The sequence below is a fragment of the Mauremys mutica genome, chromosome 1 (assembly GCF_020497125.1).
Source record: "Mauremys mutica isolate MM-2020 ecotype Southern chromosome 1, ASM2049712v1, whole genome shotgun sequence".
Lineage (NCBI taxonomy): Eukaryota > Metazoa > Chordata > Testudines > Geoemydidae > Mauremys > Mauremys mutica.
The window spans coordinates 336,742,217-336,769,630 of record NC_059072.1 but is presented as its reverse complement, the minus strand read 5'-3'; the positions used below and the strand labels follow the sequence as shown (position 1 = coordinate 336,769,630).

The window sequence follows — 27,414 nt, the reverse complement described above, 5'->3', positions numbered from 1 at the left end:
ACTTTGGTATACTCCGTTGAGCCTTCAGTTTACCCATAAACAAATCAAGTGTTCTCCCTTGAACCATTGTTGTTTCCCAACAAAAACACCCTACCCACACTCAAGTAAGTGTTCTGATGCCTGGATCCAAACTCTGCATCTGTTCCACTGGGACTTCATCTTCTCCTGACTGATTGTGCTGGGGGCTCTGCCTGTCTCCAGCACTCCAGACCCTCAGCTACCACACCTGGGAACCCCGACCGGTTCAAGCTTCATGGAGTGGTGAGAACCCAACTCTCTCTCTTTTCTACTCTACGTATAGCTTTCTAACCCTAACTTGTGTGATCAGATACAGTCTTCTAAACCTGACTTTTGTAATACAATATTACATCTAGCTTAAATTTGAACTGTTTTGTTTGTGTGGGTCTCCTTGTATGGTTATTACCTGGCAATAAATAACTTTTATGGTTAAGCTGGTTGCTTCCCTCCCTCCCTCTCTCTTTGTGTTTTTGGCTTCCCCATTTGCTCTACAGCAACACTCCTCTTACCTAAGCTAAGGATCCTTTTAGCGCCCAAAAATCCTGTGGTCTTTTCTCATCAAAAGGTTACTACCAGAACAATTGTAACGTGAAAGTGGGGATAGAGACATGCTGAACCTGTGGCATAGGAGGATGGCAGCTTGAAAGTGCTACTCGACCCAGCCTGCTCAGGCGTACTCTATTCAGGTGTGGTGCCCATGGCATATGAGGGTGGCAGAGTGGAAGTGCTGTTCGACCCAGCCTGCTGAGTCCAAGGGCATATAAGGGTGACAGCTTGGAAGTTCTGCTCGACCCAGCTTGCTGAGTCCAGGGACATTTAAGGGGTCAATTTGGGAGTGCTGATTAACCTGGTCCACTCAGATGCATTTTGTGTGTGTGTGTGTGAGAGAGAGAGAGAGAGAGAGATTGATTCTGGGGCTGGAGGAACCCAGCCCTGGGGAACCTAAGTCCTGCAGGATAGCTCCATTGGGAGAGAACTTGCAGAAGGGAGAAGTAGAGCTCTGTATGAAAACACAAGTGACACAAGCAGTACATTGATAGAATTACAGAACCCTTTCTCCCCCCCCCCCCCCCCGCAGATGAGCATACCCCAAATTAGCATGCCCCAAAGTAATGGGCAAATCTGGTAACACTGTTTAATTGTGGGGTAGATGTTCAGGCCCTGTGTGCAATGTTCTCTTTTTATCTTAGTGGTGGAATGCTTGTCACAGGACTCTTGCACCACATTTGTTTCATGTGCTGCACTTTGGTTACTTCCAACCTAGACCAATTGCACATCTACAGTACATAGCTAAGATCACTGCCTTGTTGACTATGTGACTCTTGCTACCGGATGGCATTAGTGTGTGCTGTAGTCTTGGCACTATATAGAATACTCATCCTTGTTTTGCTCAGCAGGAAATTTTAGTCTGCTGTTTGAACAGCTCCCTGTCTTAAGCCTGCTCTCTTTCAACAATAGATTCAGCCCTTCTGAAAGCAAGCAAAAGTTTTATGACTGAAGTAGAGTTGCACTTCCTGTCCCCAGTGCTTACACTGGGATAGATGCACCTATAGAACTAGTCAATGTTGTTATTTACTTTGAAAAATGAACATATCTGGATTATTAACTAGCTACAATAGTGTACTTTTTCAAACCTGAGTTATTTTTCCTGGAGTGTGGAAAGAAGGGTGTGTACCACTTCAATTTATCAATAGCAGGTGTTAAAAAAGTACATTGTTTGAAGCAAAAATCATTGCTATCTGTGTAAATTTATGACTTTTCAAGGAATCATAGAATATCAGGGTTGGAAGGGACCTCAGGAAGTCATCTAGTCCAACCCCCTGCTCAAAGCAGGACCAATCTCCAACTAAATCATCCCAGCCAGGGCTTTGTCAAGCCTGACCTTAAAAACCTCTAAGGAAGGAGATTCCACCACCTCCCTAGGTAACCCATTCCAGTGCTTCACCATCCTCCTAGTGAAAAAGTTTTTCCTAATATCCAACCTAAACTTCTCCCACTGCAACTTGAGACCATTACTCCTTGTTCTGTCATCTGCTACCACTGAGAACAGTCTAGATCCATCCTCTTTGGAACCCCCTTTCAGGTAGCTGAAAGCAGCTATCAAATCCCCCCTCATTCTTCTCTTCTGCAGACTAAACAATCCCAGTTTCCTCAGCCTCTCCTTATAAGTCATGTGCTCCAGCCCCCTAATCATTTTTGTTGCCCTCCGCTGGACTCTTTCCAATTTTTCCATATCCTTCTTGTAGTGTGGGGCCCAAAACTGGACACAGTACTCCAGATGAGGCCTCACCAATGTCAAATAGAAGGGAATGATCAGGTCCCTCGATCTGCTGGCAATACCCCTACTTATACATCCCAAAATGCCGTTAGCCTTCTTGGCAACAAGGGCACACTGTTGACTCATATCCAGCTTCTCATCCACTGTAACCCCTAGGTCCTTTTCTGCAGAACCGCTGCCTAGCCATTCGGTCCCTAGTCTGTAGCAGTACATGGGATTCTTCCGTCCTAAGTGCAGGACTCTTTACTTGTCCTTGTTGAACCTCATCAGATTTCTTTTGGCCCAATCCTCTAATTTGTCTAAGTCCCTCTCTAACCTATTCCTACCAGCATATCTACCACTCCTCCCAGTTTAGTGTCATCTGCAAACTTGCTGAGGGCGCAGTCCTCCAGATCCTTAATGAAGATATTGAACAAAACCGACCCCAGGACCAACCCTTGGGGCACTCCGCTTGATACCAGCTGCCAACTAGACATGGAGCTATTGATCACTACCCGTTGAGCCCGACGATATAGCCAGCTTTCTATCCACCTTATAGTCCATTCATCCAGCCCATACTTCTTTAACTTGCCGGCAAGAATACTGTGGGAGACCGTATTAAAAGCTTTGCTAAAGTCAAGAAATAACATGTCCACTGCTTTCCCCTCATCCACAGAGCCAGTTATCTCGTCATAGAAGGAAATTAGGTTAGTCAGGCATGACTTGCCCTTGGTGAATCCATGCTGACTGTTCCTGATCACTTTCCTCTCCTCTAAGTGCTTCAGAATTGATTTCTTGAGGACCTGTTCCATGATTTTTCCAGGGACTGAGGTGAGGCTGACTAGCCTGTAGTTCCCCAGATCCTCCTCCTTCCCTTTTTCAAAGATGGGCACTACATTAGCCTTTTTCTAGTCATTCAGGACCACCCCCGATTGCCATGAGTTTTCAAAGATAATGGCCAATGGCTCTGCAATCACATCTGCCAACTCCGTTAGCATCCGGGGTGCTAAAGAAGTTGGCAGATGTGATTGCAGAGCCATTGGCCCCATGGATTTGTGCCCGTCCAGCTTTTCTAAATAGTCCTGAACCACTTCTTTCTCCACTGAGAGCTGGTCACTTCCTCCCCATGTGCTTCCCAGTGCAGCAGTCTGGGAGCTGACCTTGTTCGTGAAAACAGAGGCAAAAAAAGCATTGAGTACATTAGCTTTTTCCACATCCTCTGTCACTAGGTTGCCTCCCTCATTCAGTAAGGGGCCCACACTTTTCCTGACCACCTTCTTGTTGCTAACAAACCTGAAGAAACCCTTCTTGTTACTCTTAACATCTCTTTCTAGCTGCAATTCCAAGTGTGATTTGGCCTTCCTGATTTCACTCCTGCATGCCTGAGCAATATTTTTATACTCCTCCCTGGTCATTTGTCCAATCTTCCACTTCTTGTAAGCTTCTTTTTTGTGTTTAAGATCAGCAAGGATTTCCCTGTTAAGCCAAGCTGGTCGCCTGCCATATTTACTATTCTTTTTACACATCAGGATGGTTTGTTCTTGCAACCTCAATAAGGATTCTTTAAAATACAGCCAACTCTCCTGGACTCCTTTCTCCCTCATGTTATTCTCCCAGGGGATCCTGCCCATCAGTTCCTTAAGGGAGTCAAAGTCTGCTTTTCCGAAGTCCAGGGTCCATATTCTGCTGCTCTCCTTTCTTCCTTGTGTCAGGATCCTGAACTCGACCATCTCATGGTCACTGCCTCCCAGGTTCCCTTCCACTTTTGCTTTTCCTACTAATTCTTCCCTGTTTGTGAGCAGCAGGTCAAGAAGAGCTCTGCCCCAAGTTGGTTCCTCCGGCATTTGCACTAGGAAATTGTCCCCTACAGTTTCCAAAAACTTCCTGGATTGTCTTTGCACCGCTGTATTGCTCTCCCAGCAGATATCAGGGTGATTGAAGTCTCCCATGAGAACCAGGGGCTGTGATCTAGTAACTTCTGTTAGTTGCCAGAAGAAAGCCTCGTCCACCTCATCCCCCTGGTCTGGTGGTCTATAGCAGACTCCCACCACGACATCACCCTTGTTGCTCACACTTCTAAACTTAATCCAGAGACTCTCAGGTTTTTCTGCAGTTTCATACCGGAGCTCTGAGCAGTCATACTGCTCTCTTACATACAATGCAACTCCCCCACCTTTTCTGCCCTGCCTGTCCTTCCTGAACAGTTTATATCCATTCATGACCGTACTCCAGTCATGTGAGTTATCCCACCAAGTCTCTGTTATTCTCATCACATCATAATTCCTTGACTGTGCCAGGACTTCCAGTTCTCCCTGCTTGTTTCCCAGGCTTCTTGCATTTGTGTATAGGCACTTAAGATAACTCGCTGATGGTCCTGCTTTCTCAGTATGAGGCAGGAGTCCTCTAGTTTAAAGCCCTCCTCACTAGGTTAGCCAGCCTGCTTGCGAAGATGCTCTTCTCTCTCTTCGTTAGGTGGAATGGGGGCAGCGGGAAGCGGTGCAGGCCAAGGGATGTGCTGGCCGCCGCTTCCCACCACCCCATTGGCCTGGAGTGGTGAACCGCGGCCAGTGGGAGCCGCGATTGGCCGAACCTGCAGGTGAACAAACCGACCCAGCCCGGTACTTACCCTGGCGGGCTGCGTGCCAAAGGTTGCCGATCCCTGGTGCAGACGCTTCACCTCTCTGTACTTTGGACACTTGCCTTCCTTTGTAAAGTAGTTTGAGATGAAAAGTATTACAAAAGTAGTATTACTCAGCACTTCTATTATAATGTACAGAACTGCAATTGAAAAGTGAAATTTCAAAGTACAATCCTGGTTTTTAATCATCACATTGTTTGGAAATTCTATTTGTAGCATGTCTGCAGAAAGTGAATGAAACCCTTGAGTCCAAACTACACCAGTATCACACAGAGTAACAGAGATGCAAACATGACAGTAACATAGGTCTTGTCTATATTTTCATTTTTAGTGGTGTTTTAACACTTTTATTAATATGATTGTAAATGCTAGCTGCTGAATGAACATTTGTTCCAGGACACAGACATATACTGCTAATCAAGCTTAACTCAAAGCCTAGGCTAGGGTTTACACTAGAAGTTACAAATGTGTTAGCACAGGTTAACATGTGAAAACACAACTAAAAACGATAAGCATAGACAAGCCCAGGTTTTCAAAATCATCATTCCTTATATATGACTCCTTACTGATTACAAACTCTGCACCATACAACTAGGTACTGTACCCATAAAACAAGCTTTAATTTCATCTTCTTCAAAATTCAAAGTCTGGGTCTCCTTGAGGCTGCTCCAATTGATGTGACTAGCAAAACTCACAATTTTCTACCAGACCAGCATCAGATCATCAATCTTTGCAATCCTACCTCCATCTAGTGGCATTCTCTATGTACTACAATAAATACCAACATTTTTTTTTCTCAACTCTAGAAAAAATAAAACATCCGCTAAACAAGAAGAGGCAAAGCTCTGTGCTTTATTTTTATGAATGGAATACATTTCAAGATGTTTAATCTTATACAGTTTGCAAACTTAATTATTATTAAAATCAGACATTCTTCCTACACTATAAATCTACAACAGCCAACCTACATAGCAGCATTTTTTTTATTTTGTTACTGTGATGTATTTTCTGTAGGTTCTCTCCTTTAAATAGCTGTGCTTCTAAAAGGCATAACACTGGCACCATGTAGAGATGCGGCAAAGAAAAGGTTAATTAGTGCAATGTGCAAACCCCATGTCCAATATACTGACTTGCACAAACCTTTCAGATACAATAACAGTTAAAAACCCACACCCACTTTTAATTATAGTGGCCACTCACAGTCGGTTTATAAGGCTGCAAAGAATTATTACATAGTTTGCCATAAGTCATAGAAACTGGATGTTCCTAACCTTGAGCTAGAACCAATCCTAGCCATAGGACAAACAGTGCAATCTGGTAAAAAAGATAGTTTACCCAACTATCTTTACCTGGCCTATAAAACGTGTGGAAGACCTAAAAAGTGGGACAGCAAAGGAGGAGTATCGGGGGCAGCCATGTTAGTCTGTATCCACAAAAACAACAAGGAGTCCAGTGGCACCTTAAAAACTAACAGATTTATTTGGGCATAAGCTTTCGTGGGTAAAAAACCTCACTTCTTCAGACGCATGGAGTGAAAGTTACAGCTGCAGGCATTATATAATGAAACATGAAGAGAAGGGAGTACCTCACAAGTGAAGAACCAGTGTTGACAGGGACAATTCGATCAGGGTGGATGTAGTCCACTCCCAATAATAGATGAGGAGGTGTCAATTCCAGGAAAGGCAAAGCTGCTTTTGTAATGAGCCAGCCACTCCCAATCCCTATTCAAGCCCAAATTAATGGTGTTAAATCTGCAAATGAATTTTAGTTCCGCTGTTTCTCTTTGAAGTCTGTTTCTGAAGTTTTTTTGCTCAAGAATAGTTACTTTTAAATCTGTTATAGCATGTCCAGGGAGGCTGAAGTGTTCACCTACTGGCTTTTGTATGTTACCATTCCTGATGTCCGATTTGTGTCCATTTATTCTTTTACATAGGGACTGTCCAGTTTGGCCAATGTACATGGCAGAGGGGCATTGCTGGCACATGATGGCATATATCACATTAGTAGATGTGCAGGTGAGTGAGCCCTTGATGGTGTGGCTGATGTGGTTGAGTCCTCTGATGGTGTCACTAGAGTAGATATGGGGACAGAGTAGGCAATGACGTTTGCTACAGGGATTGGTTCCTGGGTTGGTGTTTCTATGGTGTGGTGTGTAGTTGCTAGTGAGTATTTGCTTCAGTTTGGTGGGTTGTCTGTAAGCCTCTCAAGGTCTGTGAGAGTGAGGGATCATTTTCCAGGATGGGTTGTAGATCGTTGATAATGCGCTGGAGAGGTTTTAGCTGGGGGCTGTACATGATGGCTAGTGGCGTTCTGTTATTTTCCTTGTTGGGCCTGTCCTGTAGTAGGTGATTTCTGGATACCCGTCTCGCTCTGTCAATCTGTTTCCTCACTTCCCCAGGTGGGTAGCTTTAAGAATGCTTGATAAAGATCTTGTATATATACAAGATCTTGTAAGATCTTGTCTCTGCCTGAGGGATTGGAACAAATTCAGTTATATCTTAGGGCTTGGCTATAGACAATGGATCGTGTGATGTGTCCTGGATGGAAGCTGGAGGCATGTAGGTAAGTATAGTGGATAGTAGGTTTCCGGTATAGGGTGGTGTTTATGTGACCATCACTTATTTGCACTGTAGTGTCCAGGAAGTGGATCTCTTATGTGGACTGGTCCAGGCTGAGGTTGATGGTGGGGTGCAAATTGTTGAAATCCAGGTGGAATTCTTCAAGGGCCTCCTTTCCGTGGGGCCATATGATGAAGATGTCATCAATGTAGCACAAATAGAGAAGGGGTGCTAGGGGACGAGAGCTGAGGAAGCATTTTCCAAGTCAGCCATAAAAATGTTGGAATACTGTGGGACCATGCGGGTACCCATAGCAGTGCCGCTGACTTGAAGGTATAAGTTGTCCCCAAATCTGAAATGGTTGTGGGTTAGGACAAAGTCACAGAGCTCAGCCACCAGGTGTGCTGTGGCCTCATCAGGGATACTGTTCCTGACAGCTTGTAGTCCATCCTCATGTGGAATATTCGTGTAAAGCACTTCTACATCCATGGTGGCCAGGATGGTGTTTTCAGGAAGATCACCAATGCATTGTAGTTTCCTCAGGAAGTTGGTGGTGTCTTGAAGATAGCTGGGAGTGCTGGTAGCGTAGGGTCTGAGGAGAGAGTCCAAATAGCCAGATAATCCTGCTGTAAGAGTGCTGATGCCTGAGATGATGGGGTGTCCAGGTTTCCAGGTTTATGGATCTTGGGTAGCAGATAGAATACCCCTGGTTGGTGCTCTGGGGGTGTGTCCGTGTAGATTTGTTCCCATGCTGTAGCCAGGAGGAGGTGTGTGTTTATTTAATTTATTTTACCCAACTTCTTATTTCTTTAGACTGTGATAGTGCCTCAAATGTGCTAAGGACTTTCCAAAGGCAGGGGAAGACTCAATCCCTGCCACAAAGAATGTACAGTCTAAAACAGGGGTTCTCAAACTGGGGGTTGCAACCCCTCAGGGGTCACGAGGCTATTACATGGGGGGTTGCCAGTTGTCAGCCTCTACCCCAAACCCTGCTTTGCCTCCAGCATTTATAATGGTATTAGATATATCTAAAAGTGTTTTTAATGTATAAGGGGGGTCACACTCAGAGGCTTGCTATGTGAAAGGGGTCACCAGTGCAAACATTTGAGAACCACTGATTTAAACAGCCAAAGGAAGAGGATGGAACTGGAGTTTTCCATAGCTCCTGCTGCCCCTGTCACTAGTTCAGGCGGTCATGGGGCGGGCGAAGCAGGGGCTCAGGAGTCAGGACTCATGTTACGTTGCTAGGTTTACCACTGGGTGAACTTGAGCCACGCGCTCCGCCTCCCTTCCCCACCTACCTCGGGCAGGGCCCGGGTCGGGGAGGTGACTCTGGCTTGCAGCCGCCTCGCTCTGAGAGCCCCTGGGGGCGAAAAGTGCGCGCTAGAGGAGCCAGGCTGGTTCACAGAGAGCGAGGGGAGAGCGGCGCCCGCGCAGCGCCAGGAACGCCCGGGGCCTTCGCCTCCCCAGTCACCGGGCAGCGCCCTGCGGGCCCGCTGGGGGCCGTGTCCTGTGGCCCCAGCCCCGGGCTGCTGGGCCCGTCTCCCCGCGCCTCTGCCCACGGCCCAGCGGAGACCGAGCCTCGCCCCCAGGGCTGCCGCTCCTCCCTCCCCCGCCCCTGAGCTCCTATGGCAACGGGCCGGCGCGTCCCGCAGCCGGGCTGGGCGCGGCCGGCAGAGGCGGCGGCATGAGGGAGGCGGCCGGGGAGCCGCAGCAGGAGCCGGCGGCCGGGGAAGCGGGAAGCAGCGTCTGTGCGGAGCCGGCGGGGAGCGGCCACTGCGGCCAGCCCTGTGAGTGGTGGGGCCGCCCCGCCACCCCCGGCCTTGGGGTCCCATGGCCCCGCCACCCCCAGCCCTGGGGTGTCCCGTCCGGCTGCCATCCATCCCCCTGCAAGGGCCCTGCCCTGCCCTGGGGTCCCAGCTCCCATCCACCCCCCTGCAGGGGCACTGCCCTGCTGTCCTGTCTCATCTCCCCATCCATCCTCCAGCAAGGTTGCTGCCCTGCCCCACTGCTGTGGTCACATGCCTCATTCATCCCCCCTGCAAAGGGCACTGTCCTGCCCCGGAATCCCATCTCACTATCCACCTCCCTTCAAGTGGGACTGTCCTGCCGTGGGGTCCCATCTCCCCATCCATTCCCCAGTAGTTGGCACAGCCTTGGCCCTGGTGGTGTCACCCCAGCCCTCGCCTGTGGGGGGGGTCTCACCCCATCTTCTCCAGTCCTCCTTGTGGGTGACACTGCTTCCCCATGGGGTCCCAAACACCCCAGGAACCTCCAGGAATCTCTATCCTTTCCCTAGTGTAGTAGTTCTCAACCTTTGGTCCATGAACCCCTGATGGTCCACAGACTATGTTTAAGGATTCCATGAAAGACTTAGACTGAAAAGTGACTGAATCTGTTCACCTGTATATACAGACAATAAATTTTCAAAGGGGTCTGCACCTCAATTTGAAATTTTTTAGAGGTCCGCACATGAGAAAAAATAGGAGACCATTGCCCTAGTGGTCTCCCCCGTTCCCAACTCATCCTTTCCTGCAGTGCCTTTCCTTGGGGGAGTCTCCCCACATCTCCCTGAAGGTCACCACACTATGCCTGTGTAGTCTGTCTTGCCCCTTCACCCTTCCTCCTACAGTTCTTTTCCTACCCCATCCCCACCCTGTAGTGAACAGTAGCCTTCCCCAGGGAGTCTCAGACATCCTCACCCTGCCGAGGACACTGTCTTTTCCTTGGGCAGGGGTGCGACTTGTCCATTTACCCTGGGTGTCTCAGTGGGTTCCACCCCCATGCACTGCCATTCCCCTGGGATCTTCATGTGCTAGAACAACATCATGGGGTCATGGTACATGTACGCTGCAAATGGCAGCCCATGACAGCATGTCTCAGGGCCCAGGTCTACAGACTGGTTTGTCAAGTGCTAAAAATAATTGCAGCTCACGGAGGCCCTAGGCAGCGAACGGGGTAGGGGCTCTAGCACAAGCTGTAATGTCTACACCAGGGATCAGCAGCCTTTCAGAAGTGGTGTGCCAAGTCTTCATTTATTCACTCTAATTTAAGGTTTCGCGTGCCAGTAATACATTTTAACGTTTTTAGAAGGTCTCTTTCTGTAAGTGTATAATATATAACTAAACTATTGTTGTATGGAAAGTAAATAAGGTTTTTAAAATGTTTAAGAAACTTAATTTAAAATTAAATTAAAATGCAGAGCCCCCCGGACCGGTGGCCAGGACCCGGACAGTGTGAGTGCCACTGAAAATCAGCTTGCGTGCCGCCTTTGGCACGCAGGCCATAGGTTGCCTACCCCTGGTCTACACAGCTGTTTTTAGCGCTGTAGTATGAGCCCCACGAGCCTGAGTCTGTAGATCCCGGACTCCAAGACTCACTGTCACAGGCTGCTGCTTGCAGTGTAGATGTACCATAGTCTCAAAAGTTGCAGTGCCATGTCACGGTGGTTCAGTGAAACCAAGCACAGTCTTGCACTTTCTGACCCCTGCAAAGGTTTCCAAACAGTTCCCCTGTGGCCATAATATTGGGAGCCACAGTGCCACCCAAGCTTGGAATATCTGGGCCTGACTGCATACCACTGGATATCTCTAAATGATGAGAAGTGGGAAGGGGTATTAAAAACACCAATAGAGCAGGATCAAACAAGAAGTACATTAACAGTTTTGGGCTTTAAAGTAACCAATTTTTTGCAATATGTTTTGCAAACAGGGAAGAAATTTGTATATGTTGAGCCACCTAAGAGAGTTAAGGAAGTACTTGAAGAAGAGCTTTATTTTCGGAGAGATGGATGCCAAATTAAACATCCCGCTGCAGGTAATCTCTATAGTCAGAAAATAAGAAGTATTTGTTTGGGAAATGGAATCTAAAATGCTGATGAGAGAGTATGTTGAAAACCGGGTCAGTTTATTAAAGCAAAACCATGATGTTGATTATCATCCTTATGGGAATGTACAGAACTTGGAGAAATCCTTATGGCCCATTATTTGTTCCATCATTCTAAAACTTGGGGAACATACAGAGCACAGAGAAGTCCAAGAATTCATCAGCTTGACATTATAGCAACGTAGAACCTGGAAAAGACCATATGGTTCAGTAATCTGATATTTATCAAATTTTCTTATGGCAAATATACCCGTTACCTTCTTGACACCATTGCACAGAGAAAATAGCTCTTTACCTTTATTTCTTAAACACTGAGTTCAGCATATTTCTAACTCCATATTTTGTTAAATTAAATTGCAGCCACTCAGACCATGGATTTAGGAACTTGTCTGATTTGCTTGTGGTCATTCAAGAGGTTTATGCTACTTTTGAATTCCCATTTGAAGTGTAATGGCAAGGGACAGAAGAGTTTTTTAAAATATGACACCTAGACTACAAGAGGCAAAAAGATCTCTGCTTTCCCGTCAGCTCTGCAACTTGCCACTTGGGATATAAATGTTATTTTTAATGTATCGGTTTCCAGGACATTTCAGTCTTTCCATTGAGCAAATCAGACTGCTACAGAACCAGGATCTGCAGCAACTTTTTAGGGCTTGCATGGCCCCAAAGGTACTTTCTGGATAAGACCCAGAGTGAGTTTAAATAAATCCTGTACCAGGTCTCAAAACATACCTTGAATATCTTTTTTTTTTTCCCAATGAATATGCTCCGGTCTATACCTAGTTAAAATCATTTTAAGAACATATGATCCGTCTGTTTTTAAGTCACATGTTCAAAAATATATCCTTGTGGGTATTTTATTCTTTAAGATCTCTCCAGTCTTGATTTGTGTCTGCCTGAATCTATTCACAGAGTTTGCCAAATCCCATCATTTGAAACTAAAATTGTCCTGCACAAACAAGGCTACTGTTTCTTCTGTAGTATCCTAGACTCATAGTCTTTAAGGTCAGAAGGGACCATTATGATCATCTAGTTTGACCTCCTGCACAACGCAGGCCACAGAATCTCACCCATCCATTCTATAACAAACCCCTAGCCTATGTCTGAGTTATTGAAGTCCCCAAATTGCAGTTTGAAGACCTCAAGCTGCAGAGAATTCTCCAGCAAGTGACCCGTGCCCCATGCTGCAGAGGAAGGCGAAAAACCTCCAGGGCCTCTGCCAATCTGCCCTGGAGGAAAATTCCTTCCCGACCCCAAATATGGCGATCAGTTAAACCCTGAGCATGTGGGCAAGACTCACCAACCAGCACCGTCTTAGCTCTGCTAATGATTGTATATCCCATAAAGAGGGTGCTTCTGTAACAGTCATTTTCTGGATAAGTTTCACTTATGCTACTGTTATAATGTGCTTTTCCTTTGCATATATGACTTGGTTTTGAAGGATTAGATTTTTATCCCTAAATGTTGATTGCACTCTATATACAGAAAGTGATAAAAATATTTCCATTAATAATAAGCAAAATTTACCTATAGGAAAAGTAAGATAATGGTGTTAAAGAACTTCTTAGAGTTTGATTTAAGAATATGTACTTTGAATATTTTGATATACGATGTTAACAGTTTGTCTTTTAACACCTATAAAGTAGGACTGTCAAACGATTAAAAAAAATTGCAATTAATCACAAGATTAAAAAATAGTTACAATTAATTGCAGTTTTAATCACACTGTTAAACAATAATAGAATATCAATTTAAATTTATTATAAATATATTTGGATGTTTTTCTTCATTTTCAAGTAATATTGTTTTCAATTATAACACAGAATACAAAGTGTACAGTCAGGGCCATCCTTACCCATATGCAAACTACGCAGCTGCATAGGGCACCAGGAAATTTGGGGCCCAGGATTTCCTGCAACTGTAAAAATTCAAATCAGTAAAAATAAAAACATGTTTAAAAACAAAGATTGATATTATCCATCAAAATTATTTAAAAAAAAATCTAATTCTGCCTAGCCTGTATGTGACCAAAAGCTAAACTCAGAGGTGAGTCTAAGAAGTATTCTCCATCTTCTCACTCCTCTAGAGTCACTGTAACTCAGGTTTTATCTTCACTGCAAAAAAGGTATGGTTTTTACACCGAGAAAGCTATGAGACATGACATAGGTAGTTTTACCTATAGCTATACCAACGTAGCTACTCAAGGTCAATACTCCCCTTGGGAACTAGCTATATTGAGTTAAAAACTACGGTGCTTTGTCTCCACTAGGATTTTACACTCAGATGGCTATCGCAGCATAAAAACACAACCTTTTTTCCAGGCTATGTTTTCAACTCTCCTACCATACAGTTTGGTTGCTAAACATTAATCTTGTGTGTTCCCAATATACCCTAAATTCCCTTTCTGTGAAGAACAACCATACTTCCTCCACCCTGAATGGAGGCTTTGGGACAAGAGTTCCTGACTCCTACCAAGTCCTTATTATTATGCAACAGTTGCAATGGTCTGTGGACAAAGAGAATGAGACCACTAATTTGCAGACTCAAGATCCAATCTTGCATTCCTTGCCTACATACCCAATGTTCCTATTAAAGTCAGAGTGAGTTTCGAGTGGGCTAGGAGGGCAAGATTTTGCCCTCCAGGCATGAGAGGATCGCATTGCAGTTTAAGAAGATCCGTACTAATATACCAGATTGGAAATAAGGAAGGAGGGTGTTTGGCAGAAATCACCGAAACATTCTTGGAACATTTTGTTAGCTGATGTCACTAACTGGCTTTTCATTATTAAATTGCTTTTGAAATCTCCATTGACTACACTGAAAGGCATCTCAGCATATTTTTTGTTGCTTGTTTAATTATTGTTTAACCTTTATATTACAGTTGTTTCATAACTATGTATTCCTACAGCTAAGCCCAGCAGATCTGACTGGTAGCTGATGTGAAGGATTATTGGTAAATGAAGCTTAAAACAGTTCCTTTTTGCAATCTGTTCTCTCAGGCTGTTTTTTTCCTGCCCAATGGGCAATTGCAGATTTTGCCAAACTCCCAATGAATGCAAGAGCAGTTTCTAGAAGGTGAATGAATCTGCACCTACAGGACTTTGAGTCACCACCACATTATAAATATAAACCTCTTTATTGTTCTTCCACATTTTTACTTAATCCTTTTCAATGCCTCATTTAACCTGCCTTTTATACATTAGTGAGATTTTGAATGTTTTCCATCTGACTGCGAGAATCACACTGTAATTTAGCAATATTGCTGTCTAGCTGTAAAATGTTAGGTAGCATAAAATCATTGATGTTAGAGATGGAAAAGACCATATAGGTCATTCAGCCCATCTCCCTGCAGGTGCAAGATTGTACCTACAGTACATTTTAATCAAACATTTGCACAAACATTAGAACCAATGTGTTATTTTTGTTTGTTTTAAATCTTAGTTTTAAAATAATTTGATGAATCTATCATACCTACTTAGTTCATCCAGCATAGTTCATTATAGCATATCTACCAGGTCCATCCATCCATTCTGTAACGGAATCCATATATAAAGTGTATATGACACATTTGCTTCCCTTATGTAAATGGTTGTTTGAACAAACATATTAATGAGGTATCTGTCTGATTCTGCAACAGTCAGGGGCTAGTAAAATGCATTTAAATCCTCACAAGATAAAAAGGTAATAATTGGAGATATACCAATCTCCTAGAACTAGAAGGGACCTTGAAAGATCATCAAGTCCAGCCCCCTGCCTTTACTAGCAGGACCAATTTTTGCCCCAGATCCCTAAGTGGCCTCCTCAAGGATTGAACTCACAACCCTGGGTTTAGCAGGCCAATGTTCAAACCACTGAGCTAGCCCTCCCCCTGAGATCATTAGAGGATCTGATCCAGGAAAGTACTGAGAGTTCTCAACTACCACTGCCTTCACTGTGGGTTGAGAATGCACAGTATAACATGGGGCTGGGTCCTTAGCTTTTAATAGGCTTATACAGTTAATTGTAATAGTGTCCTGCTCCTCATACATAGTATCACAAAAGGCTTTTTCTTTAATCATTACAACATGCTCTTTAATATCATCACAGTACTAGGGTAAAATCAGTCTGAATTCCTATTAATAAAACTCTTTCTACATGAAGAACAGGAGTACTTGTGGCACCTTAGAGACTAACAAATTAATTTCAGCATGAGCTTTCGTGAGCTACAGCAAGTGAGCTGTAGCTCACGAAAGCTCATGCTGAAATAAATTTGTTAGTCTCTAAAGTGCCACAAGTACTCCTGTTCTTTTTGCGGATACAGACTAACACAGCTGCTACTCTTTCTACATGAGTTATTCCTTTTTAAAAATCTCTCCAATCTTAAGGAGAGTTGAATTTTCTGTTATTTTAAAATATGCTTGCACCCGAGTTAATGTCAGTCTAAAAACCTTGTTCCTGTCTGCACACTCTCATCCTGATATTTCCTGCAGAAGCTCTTGATTTTTCAGGGAGCTGGATGGGCAATCATCTTTGATAAAATTACTTTATCCTTAGATTGGAGAAGATATAGAAAGGCTGTTTCTATTGTAACATATCACCAGCACACTTGGAATTGAAAGGTACCCTTAATAGGGATACAAGGTGGGTGAGGTAATATCTAATATTGAACCAACTTCTGCTGGTGAGGTCTGGTCTGCACTACAGACCTATATCGGTATAACTATCGCTCAGGGGTATGAAAAATTCACTCCCCTGAGCGATGTAGTTATACTGATTTAACCCTCCGTGTAGACAGCACTATGTTGGTGGAAGAGCTTCTGCTGACATAGCTACTGCCTCTCAGGGTGGTGGATTAACTATGCTGACAGGAGAACTCTTTCCTGTCAGTGTAGAGAGTCTTAATTAAAGTGCTACAGTGGTGCAGCTGCATCAGTGCAGATGCGCCGTTTTAAGTGTAGACTTGTCCTGGGAGACAAGCTATCAAGCTGCACAGAATTCTTCTTCAGGTCTGGAAAAGGAACTCCCAGAGTCACAACAAAATGCCAGGTGGAATAGAACAGGAGTACTTGTGGCACCTTAGAGACTAACAAATTTATTTGAGCATAAGCTTTTGTGGGCTACAGCCCACTTCGTTGGATGCATAGAATAGAATGGAATAGACTGTTTAGCATAGGTAGTTAGGCCATAGTATAAGGCATGAGTCCCCAACGCAGTGCCCGCGGGCGCCATGGCGCCCACAGGGGCCTCTAAATGCGCCCGCGTCCTGGCCGGCGGTCAAGCATCTGCCGAAATGCCACTGAAATTCAGCGGCATTCCGGCAGCGACGCCTCTGGATGATGCCACTTGCTGCCGACAAGTGACGTCATCGAGAAGCGTTGCCACTGAAATTCGGCGGCATTTCGGCAGATGCTCGACCGCTGCCACGGTTCTTCATCTGGCGGGCGCCAGACGAAAAGGTTGGGGACCACTGGTATAAGGGACCATTCAAGCTAGAGTGGCCCACTAACACCTCTGCATATATAGGACAGAAAGAGGGGGTTAGTGGGTTACAGATTGTTGTAATAAGCCATAAATCCAGCGGCTCTGTTCAATCCATGATTTTTGGTGCCTAGTTGAGTAATGAATTTAAGCTCCCAGCTTCGTCTTTTGAAAGTGTTGTGTAGGGTTCTTTTGAGGATGAGGGCTGATAGGTCAGATATAGCGTTCACCCACAGGGCGTTTTTGTGTTTTAACAAAAGGTATGTTGTCTTAACATTTTCCTGTGTAAATTCATTCCAGAGCACAATGATTGGTTTCACCCACATAGTTGCTATTTTGGCATTTAGTGCACTAGATGAGGTATGCCACACAAGTGCTGGAACTTGGGGTGCTGCTGCACCCCTTGGCTTGAAGTGGTTTCCATCATTTACAGTTTGGTTCAATGGCTCTCAGCACCCCCACTATACAATTTTTTCTAGCGACATGTGACAGGCCTGTGTAGAACCATGGATCTTGAAAGGTATTTTGTAGGGGGTGTTGATCATTGTAGCAGTAGAGACATGTCTGCAGGTTTTGCATCTGTTGTTCTGGCAGAGTCTGGTGCTGCTTTGAGTTGCTGTGTCTTTCACAATGGGATCCCCATCAAGTATGGGTTGAGAGTTGTTTGATGATACACTAAAACTATGAGTTGGTTATGGAGGTCACACAGATTCTGTGATTTTGCATGACCTCCATAACTTCAGCCCTGCACAGCAGGGCTCAGGCTGTCAGCGCCAGGTTGGGGGGCTCGGGCTTCCGTGATTTATTGTTTGTCTGCATCCTGTCTGTGACTTTTATTAAAAATACCCATGACAAAAACTTAGCCTTATTATACCCCATGTAGATTCCAGTGTGGGGTGGTAGGTGACAACTAGTGGTATGTGGTCAGAAGGGATTTTACTTTTGTATTGAAGCAGATTCTCTTGGGGTATTTGGGAGGCCCATTCCCTGATGCAATCTACTTCTCTGGTGGAGTGTCCTTGATTGGTGAAGGTAGTTTTGAGTGTTTTAAGGAGTATATCCCGGACTTTCTCCTCAGAATATATTCTGTGATATCTGAATGCCTGGCTGTAGATAACAGATTTCATGGTGTGTTTGGGGTGGTTACTGGATCTATGAAGGTAGATGTGGTAATCTGTGGGTTTCTTGTATATAGTTATCTGTAGGGTTCCATTGTAGAAGCTGATTGTGGTGTCTAGGAAGTTGATGCTGGTAGGGAGTGTTTTAGAGAGTTTAATGGACTGGTGATGGCTGTTGAAATTGTAGTGGAAATCTATGAGGGAGTTTAAGTCATCTCTTCAGAGGATGAAAATATCCTCAGTGTATCTCAGGTGTATCATTGGTTTGTAGTGCATTTGTCCAGAAATTCTTCTTCAGGGTGGCCCATGAAGAGGTTGGCATATTAGGGAGCTGTCCTCATGGCTGGTCCCAGAGTTTGGACAAAGTGTTTGTTGTTGAATGTAAAATTGTTATGGATGAGGATGAAATTGGTGAGTTTTGTGATGTGCTTGGGGTGGATAGCCCAGAGTCATCCATTGTCTTGTAAATATTTGAGGCAAACAGCTATGCTGTCATTGTGAGGGATGTTGACATAAAGGGAAGTGACAACCATGGTGGCAAGGATGGTGTACTGACGGAAGTTTTTAATCCTGCAGTGTTTGTGGAGGAAGTTTGTTATGTCCTGGGGAAAGCTGGGCCTTTGTGTGGTGAGTGGTTTGAGGATGGTTTCTATGAGTCCCTAAATTCCTTAGTAAGAGTGTTGTGGCTGGTAGAAGGTCCCTGGTGTGGGTTCTTGGAGGATGAGTTTGTATAGCTTCTCTTGGTGTTATTTGGGGAAGGAGTTAACGAAAACCTTAAATTCAATAACTGTTGATCCAAATTATAGAAAAATAAAGTATTTTAAGTTAATTGTGTGCTATATCTTTTGTGTAGTGCTCGTCTGTAGTATATTATGTTGTTTCTGTTCATTATGTTGACCAAAGATATTTGTTTTAAAAGTGGCTTATATTAATTATTTTACAGCAGCCTAGCTGAAAAGTAAAACAATCCAAGCTAGAATGATCAGTTTTAATGGTATTATTCTAATAAATTATTAACAGTGGCTCTGGAAGGAATATGGAGCGTGAAAAGAAATTTCTCCGTGGGAGGCTTGAAGCCAGCATCACAGAACAGAAACAGTTTACTTTCACAGCCCAAGTACTATTCCAGGCACGGAGGAATAAGAAGTAAGAGACAGTAATCAGTAGATTTCAACTGTAACACCTCATTTTGCAACATTAGGATGACACTGTTTTATAATATTTTTTAACATTTCAGCCAACCCCTTCTTTTCCTTCAGCAAGTAGCAGGACACTAGGTTGCAGACCTTACATAGGAAAGCTGCTTAGTGCTGCTTTGTTGAGCCACTTTAAGCTCATGTGCTAAGGACCCTGCTTGAAGATGCAGAATACTTACTTTTTATTCATGTTGGTGGGTGGATCTCAATAGCTCTATGTGGATCCTGAGTCTCACTTGCTCTCCTCTCTTCATGGGATTAGAGTTTTCTTCAGGTCTTGGACTGCAGTGACCCCCTTCCTCTGCCCATCTCCCATTGGGGAGATACGAGGTTGGGGTGACGTCTCAGTCATTTCCCTCTTTGTATCTGAGAGGGGGTAGTGGGCAGCTTGGGGAGGTTTCTCCTTACAATTTAATAAAATAATAAAGCTATCTGTACTGGCATCTGATCAGCTCTAACGAGGGGCCTCTTCAGTCCAATGGGCCTGTTCTCTCCCAGCTATCAGCATAGCACGCTCACTATACCCAGCAGCTCTCTTCCTAAGGAATTTGTAGACTCTGTAGTGGGGAGAAAGCTGCCAAGTTCAGGGGCATACAGAGTTTATAAGTTGTGGCAGGGCAGTGCTGTTAGGGCCAGGGGGAGCATGCAGAGTTCATACTCTGCATACTGTGTGGTTAAGTGGGGCTCCTCTTCACCAGGCTGGGGAGTGGGCACTCCAGGCAGGACTTGCATCAGCTCTTCTGTAGCAGCTCTCTCCTCCTGCCTGGGCACGTGATTCTGTGATTACCCTATTAGCAATCCCCTAAGAACTCATTTTTGGGGGGCCCATACATTGTTGGCTTACACACAGATATACAGAATATCTACACCTTATTTCCTCCCCAGCCTACACTGTTACTCTCCTTCCCTCAAAGATCACATGTTGTGCTGTGTGCAGTGCTCCACCATGGATTTCAACACACTGTGCTCTCTTCGTCTAGTCCTGCTTCCTTACAAATATAAAATGTGCTAGAATTCTGAGGCAAAGGCTGTTTAAAAATATCCCCTGCCAAATAAAATCTGTACTAATTTCTGTTTCCATATATTTTTTCCTCTAGGATAGCCCCAATGAAAAACAACATCTCCCTTTCTGGAGGATGTGGGTCAGGGCAGGCACCTCCATGTGTTACCAAGCCTACGATTATTTTGTTCCAGCAAACTCAAAGTACCACAATATAGATCGTGTATTATATTTTGTATAATAAAATTATAAAGCCATCTGTACTGGCATCTGATCAGCTCTAACGACAGAGCGCTCCAGCTAGAAGGTGTTGAATGTGTAAAGGCTTGATTGCCAAACCTGTCTATTTGCAGGCATTGGCAGGTACAGATCAGCCACTCAGGTTTATTGATGGTTTTTGACCTCAAATTAACAAATTGGGCAAACAATCTTGTACTAAGGCCTTCTCTACATAGAAAAATTGTAGCAGTATAGTTAAAGTGGCACATTTCCCCTAGTGTGGATGCAATTATAGCCATATAACATGCTTATCCCAGTAGAGCTTTTTCCTATATGGGAAGGGGCCTGGGGAATAAGCAATAGTGATATAAGACACCTTTATACTGATATAACTATGTCCAAACTATAGGTTATATTGGTATAGCTATTTTAATATCACACCCATAGCTGACATAGTTATCCCAATACTACGTGATCCGGCTTCAGCTCTCATGCTCACCAACACATCCCCCTTCACACATATATACAGCAATGACAGCATCAGCTGTACACTCCCTCTCATCTGAGAGGGACTGGAGGAATGCTAGAGTGCGGGGGAAAGAAAAGCTGGTGAGATCCTAGGGTAGAGAAGAGAGGAACTGGACACAGACTAGGGTAATGGGGCAAGGATGAAAAATAAGGGGTACTGCATAGACAAGAAGCCTGCAAAGTTTAATGGAGGAATAAGGGGATCCCCAGGAAAAAGAGGGAAGGGGCAAAAGAATGGAAACCAGAGGTGTGAGGGAAGAGGCAAATATCCTGGTGCTAGAGAGACAGGGAAAATTCACAGGAAAGAGGGGGGCGAGGGGAAGGAGAGAGAGGAGGACCATCCAGAGACCATGCAATATAGGGAAGAGGCAAGAAGGAACAGAGAGACAAGGGAGGCCAGAGTAGGAAAAAGCAGAAGAGGAGGAATAAGGGGACACAGGCAACCTAGGGAGAACAAGCAGGGTAGATAACAGAACAAGGGGCAAATAAGAGAGAGGCAAAGAAGGAGGGGGAGGGAGATGCTGCTTTTCAGGGGAAGGAAAGATTCAAATAAGAAAATTAAATAGAAATGAGGGGAAAGCAATAAAATGGATAAAAAGAGAGAAGAGGGAGAATCAAGAACAGATGCCTACAATGTGGACGTTAGAGAATTTCCTGTATTTATTTCTGCTGCTATATTTTATTGTCTTTCCTTGACATTTGTCTTGTGGCCTGAATTTTCAAAAGCAACTAGATTTTGGGTGCCCAACTTGAGACACCTTAGAGGGGCCTGGTTTTCACAAAATGCTGAGCACCTGCCCTGTCAAAATCTGGGCCCTTTTTGGTGTCTCCCGTTGGCCGCTCCAAATCACTAGTCACTTCTGAAAATGTAGGCCTGTCCATCTAAAGTGTTGGGGAAAGTAATGGGCTCACTGTTCTGCTCAATTGTTACTTACCGTTGTATTTCGTAGTCAGCTGATATTACCGTACCATCCATGTCTGAGCAAAAGGAAATCTGCATGTATCTTGGCCAGCACATCAGTTAGGAACTCCACAATACAAGGCGCATTTGCCACACGTGAACAGTGAAATGTATTTGAAGGTAAAGTGTAGTTAATGCTGGTATTTTTGGCCCTCTTTTTGGCAATTTTACTGTAAAGTGATACCAATCCCTACAGCAAGATTATAAATTGTTTTAACCTCCTTTGTCTGGGCTCATTTATTGATGGCAGCATCTTGTAGGCCCAACGTTAAAAGATTATGAATTAATATCTATCCTCGTGTGTTAAAGAGACTAGAAATGGGCACCAGGGAACTCAGAAATAATTACTAAATTAACTGCAGCCTTTAGGCATTATTACAGTAAGAGACAAAGAAATGTTAATGAGAAATCCATTACTTATTAATAGAAACAGTTACAGCATATTCCCAACTACTTGTGTCACGTTTTACTCCAGGTTTAGCCCTTATCCCAGAGTTTTCATCTTCAGAGAACTTGACAAGTATTCTCACAACACACTTGTGAAGTGAACATTATTTTCATTTTACAGAGGGGGAGACAGAGGCATGCAGGGGTTAAGTGACTTGCCTGAGGTCGATGAGGGAGCTGGAGCTCAGGAGTTCCTGGCTCCTCATACTCTGTGCAGACTGCTAGTCCACACCTTTCATGTGGCCTGATCCTGAGCGGTGCTGGGCATGTGCAGCTGCCATGCTCTTGCTCTTGTTAACCATCAATTAACATAATAATGAACCAGACATGAGAATTTGCCTCTTTTCTAAGAACAGAGTTGTTGTTGTCTTCAGTTTTTCAGTGACCAGTGCTAAATTCCATATGAACAGTCTTCCTTTTTACCCTAACAGACATATTACTCATCCATGTCCACATCACCTTGGGTCTTTTCCATACTAACTTGGCCCACCCTTAATCCAGCCAAAAAACTTCTGACAAAATCATCTTCCATTCCTGTTACTTTGCTCCCTCTGCAACTCCTGTCTTTGGTCTGAAGTACTGTACATGGGATGAAATTTGTTAAGGGCAACTGCAAAGTACTCCACTTAGCAAGTAACAAATCAGTTGCACACATACAAAATGGGTAATGACTGCCTAGGAAGGAGTACTGCAGAAAGCAATCTGGGGGTCATAGTGGACCACAAGCTAAATATGAGTCAACAGTGTAACTCTGTTGCAAATATCATTCTGGGATGTAGTAGCAGGAGTGTTGTAAGAAGATGAGAAGTAATTCTTCTGCTCTACTCCACACTGATTAGGCCTCTACTAGAATATTGTGTCCAGTTCTAGGTGCCACATTTCAGGAAAGTTTGGACAAATTGGAGAGAGTCCAGAAAAGAGCAAAAAAAATGATTAAAGGTCTAGAAAACATGACCTATGAGGGAAGATTGAAAAACATTGGTTTGTTTAGTCTGAAGAAGAGAAGACTGAGAAGGGGCCATGATAACAGTTTTCAAGTACCTAAAAGTTTGTTACAAGGAGGAGGGAGAAAACTTGTTCTCCTTAACCTCTGAGGACAGGACTAGAAGAAATGGGCTTAAATTCCAGCAAGGGTGGTTTATCATAGAATATCAGGGTTTGAAGGGACCTCAGGAGGTCATCTAGTCCAACCCACTGCTCAAAGCAGGACCAATCCCCAGATGGATTTTTACCTCAGTTCCCTAAATGGCCCCCTCAAGGATTGAACTCACAACCCTGGATTTAGTAGGCCAATGCTCAAACCACTAGGTTGGACATTAGGAAAAACTTCCTGTTAGGGTGGTTAAGCACTGGAATAAATTGCCTAAGGAGGTTGTGAAATCTCCATCACTGGAGGCTTTTAAGAGCAGCTTAGACAAACATCTGTCAGGGGTGGTCTAGATCAATGTTCTTCAGTGCAAGGCCCACGAGCCAGTAGCAGCGCCCATCGACCCTAAGTGTGGCTCCCTAAGTCGCCGCTAAGCTGCGCGGCTGTGTAGCAGACTATAAATAGCTGAAGATGAGAGAGGTAGGGGGTGGGCAGGAACTGGGGAGGGGAGCAAGTTGGGGCTTGCAGGGCTGCTATGGGCCTCTCCCCTGACCCTGGAGCTCCCTGCTGCCGGCTGGGGGTGGGGGGGAGGGGGAAGGACCCCTTCCCCCGGAGCTCCCATGCTGCCTGCCAGCGAGGGGAGAAAAAGGCCCCTTCCCCCGGAGCTCCCATGCTGCCTGCCTGCAGAGAGAGGGCTTGGGGAGTCCTCTGGCCCCAGCCCTGGGGCAGCTTGCCTGCATCCCAAACTCCTCATCCCCGGCCCCACCTCAGAGGCAGCACCCCTGCATCCCAACCCTCTGCCCCAGCCCTGAGCCCCCTCCTGCTCCCTGAACTCCTCACCCCCAGCTCCACCCTAGAGCCTTCACCCACAGCCAGAGACCTCGCTCCGAACCCTTCGGCCCCACCCCATGTGGCTCTCACATTGAAGGTTTTTTGCCAAAGTGGCCCCCACTTAATAGTGAAGAGCACTGGTCTAGATAATACTTAGTCCTGCCATGAGTGTAGGGGACTGGACTAGATGACCTCTTGAGGTCCCTTCCAGTTCTATGATTCTATGTATGGTACTCACTAGTATGGTACAGATGGGAAAGAAATCAACCTAGAGCTATATTTCTCAAACTGGGGTCTGTGGACCCTTGGGGGTCCCTGAGGGAACTCCAGGGGCCTCGTGGGCCCCACTGATCAACTCCTCTCCCTCCCTCTATCTTCCAGAGGCTACTGAAGCCAAACTGAGAGATTTTAGCCACTAAAACTCCAGCGCTGCAGCAGGGCTAAGGCAGGCTCCCTATCTGCTCCGGCTCCACACCTTTCCCAGGAGTGGCCGCTACATCCCTGCGGCCCCTGGGCGTGGGGGGGGCAGGGGGTCTCTGCACATTGCCCAAGGGCCAACTCCGCAGCTCCCATTGGCCGGGAACTGAGGCCAATAGGAGCTGCAGGGGCAGTGCCTGCAGGCAGGGGCAGTGTGCGGAGACCACTTGCCCTCCCCACTTAGAAGCCGCTGCCAGAGGGATGTGCCGGTTGCTTTCAGGAGCCACCTGAGGTATATGCCTCCCCTCACCCCCTCCCCAACCCTCTGCCCCAGCCGAGAACCTGCACCCTTCACACCCTCCTTGCACCCAAACTCCCTCCCAGAGCCCGTACCCCCTCCCACACCCAAACTCCCCCCAAAGCCTCTTGCACCCCTCCTGCACTCAAACTTCCTCCCAGAATCCGCACAGCTCACCCCCTCCCGCATCCCAGCCCAGAGCCCATACCCCGCACCAAAGCTGTCTCCCAGATCCTGCACCCCACACCTCCTTCTGCACCCGAACTCCCTCCCAGAGCCTACACCCCTCCCACACCCAAACTCCCTCCCAGAGTCTGCACCCTGCACCCCCTCCTGCACCTCAACCTCCTGCCCCAGCCTGGTGAAAGTGAGTGAGGGTGGGAGAGAGTGAGCGATGGAGGGATAGGGATGGAGTGAACAGGGAGCGGCAAGAGGTGTGGTGGGGCCTTGGGGGAAAGAGTGGAGTGGGGGCGGGGCCCAGAGCTGAGTGGGGGGCTTGGGGGGGTCCCCCAAAATTTTTAAATCAAAATGGGGGTCCTCAGGTTGCTAAAGTTTGAGAACCGCTGACCTAAAGCATGGTTATTTACCTAGCGTAACATTTTCAAAAGCATAAAAGGGTGTAGCTACACTGCACTGTAAGACCAGGCTCAACCCTAAAACCCTCTTCCGTCTACTCTCACTCTATCTAACATAAGAACGGCCATACTGAGTCAGACCAAAGGTCCATCTAGCCCAGTATTCTATCTTACGACAGTGTCCAATGCCAGGTGCCCCAGAGGGAATGAACAGAACAGGTAATCATCAAGTGATCCTGTCACAGGCCCAATGACTCCCTCAGGGGGTCCCATGGAGAGGCAAATTAGCATTGTATGTTGCTAATGCGGTTGCAAGCATTGCAAAGCATTTCGGGGGAGGGTCAAAGGTGTGTGAGTGTAAAGTGGAAGATTCCTTTGCAGGTTGGGAAAGACCAAGGGGGGAGGGAGGAAGAGAGCAGAGAACGGGTTAACTCGACACTTCAGCTAGCTCTGTCTGAAGATAAGACGCTGACCCCGGTCTAAGGTCATGGGCTCGACGAGAAATCTGCAGCTGCCCAGCCGTGAGAAGAGGAGAATTAAGTTGAGTAGGGCTGCAGAGATTGCAGTGAGAACAGTGAGAGTGAAGGAGATGGCGAAGGGCAATGTGGGTGGAAAACAAAGTCTCTGAAGCCAGTGTGTTTTGGGAAAGCCAAGGCCACAGCGAGCTGGTTTGGACTGGCACAAAGAACAGTAGAGCACCAGGCACTGAGGGCTCTGAACGAAAACACCCCCAAAAGAACCCAGGACTTAATGAGAGCCAAAGCAAGTTGGAGATCACAGCAGACTCTGGACAACCCGTTCACAGGACAAGAACTCCCGTCTACCCTTCCCTGCTCTTCTTATGTTACACCCAGGCTTGGCCAGACTCAGGTAGTGCGGGTGTGAGTATGAAAGTGGGCTAGAGCCTGGAACACTAACGCTTTGCTTTTTCCTTTCTCTGAGTGACCTGGGGGATCCCCAGCACTCTCTGCTGTTAGTTTATTAATAAAGCTTTAAAATTCAGCACTTGGTGTGCTCTTCATCTCCTCCGCTAAAGATCCTGTGGCCTCAGCCTGATCACCTGATGCCCCAGGCAGATTGGTAACATAAATCTGTCACAATCCATTCCCAGCTTCTGGCAAACAGAGGCTAGGGACAGCATCCCTGCCTATCCTGGCTAATAGCCGTTGATGGATCTAACTTGGGCCCAGGACCCTGAGGGGTGGAGGGTTTGAGACAGAGTCCCATGGATGCACAGGCCCAAACTCCATCATTTTGCAGTATGAACACAGCTCAGCCTGGGCCCCGTCTTTAGTCCTGAGTGTCCACCAATGCTATCCCACAATCCCATGGGATAATGTCCTTTCTATCCCAAGACTGGCCAATCAACTCCCCGGAAACTGAAGCAAGCTCATGATTCAAGTACAGCTGTTCAGCATTTAACCCTTCCATTTTGTTTTGAGTGCTGAGCTGCACACAGAATAAACCTTCCCCTGTGTTTGTAATGGCCACTGACATGAAGAGAGGAAGGAAGCCCTCAGGCTAGTCCCATGCAGTGTCCTGTTTTCCCTTTGGGAAATATGGTCACCCTAAGTCTAAGGGTGTGTAGAAGGGTTCAGCCAAGGCTCATCCCTCCGCGGGGCTGTGGGGGATCCCACCACCTCGCAATAGTTCAATGTGAGTCCAGGCCCTGGGTTAGGGCATGGCAGCAAACACACAATCAGGAGCTCAGGCCCTTAGGCCAGGGCTGAGCCAATAGTTCAATATGGGCCCAGGCCCTAGGTCAGGGCGGGGCAGCGAACACACAGTTGGGGCTCAGGCTTCTGAGCGTCTGGTGTGAGGGCCCCAGCAGCGGCAAGAGGCTCGCTGTTGTGTCAGTGGGGATCCTGATCGCAACACACTGACGTGGGTTCTGGCTGAACTGCAGCCAGACCAGGGCCGACTG

At 45.9% G+C, this 27,414-nt stretch overlaps 1 protein-coding gene across 1 annotated transcript; it reads left to right on the top strand.

Moving 5' to 3' along the window:
- The first annotated feature begins 8,928 nt into the window (after nt 1–8,928).
- C1H11orf97 (chromosome 1 C11orf97 homolog) lies at nt 8,929–22,052 on the top strand. The gene is made up of 4 exons (XM_045019690.1): nt 8,929–9,261; nt 11,183–11,287; nt 18,952–19,077; nt 20,225–22,052. The coding sequence occupies exons 1-4, from the start codon at nt 9,159–9,161 to the stop codon at nt 20,227–20,229; spliced, it is 339 nt and encodes a 112-aa protein (XP_044875625.1). The 5' UTR covers nt 8,929–9,158; the 3' UTR covers nt 20,230–22,052.
- The last annotated feature ends 5,362 nt before the right edge of the window (nt 22,053–27,414 follow it).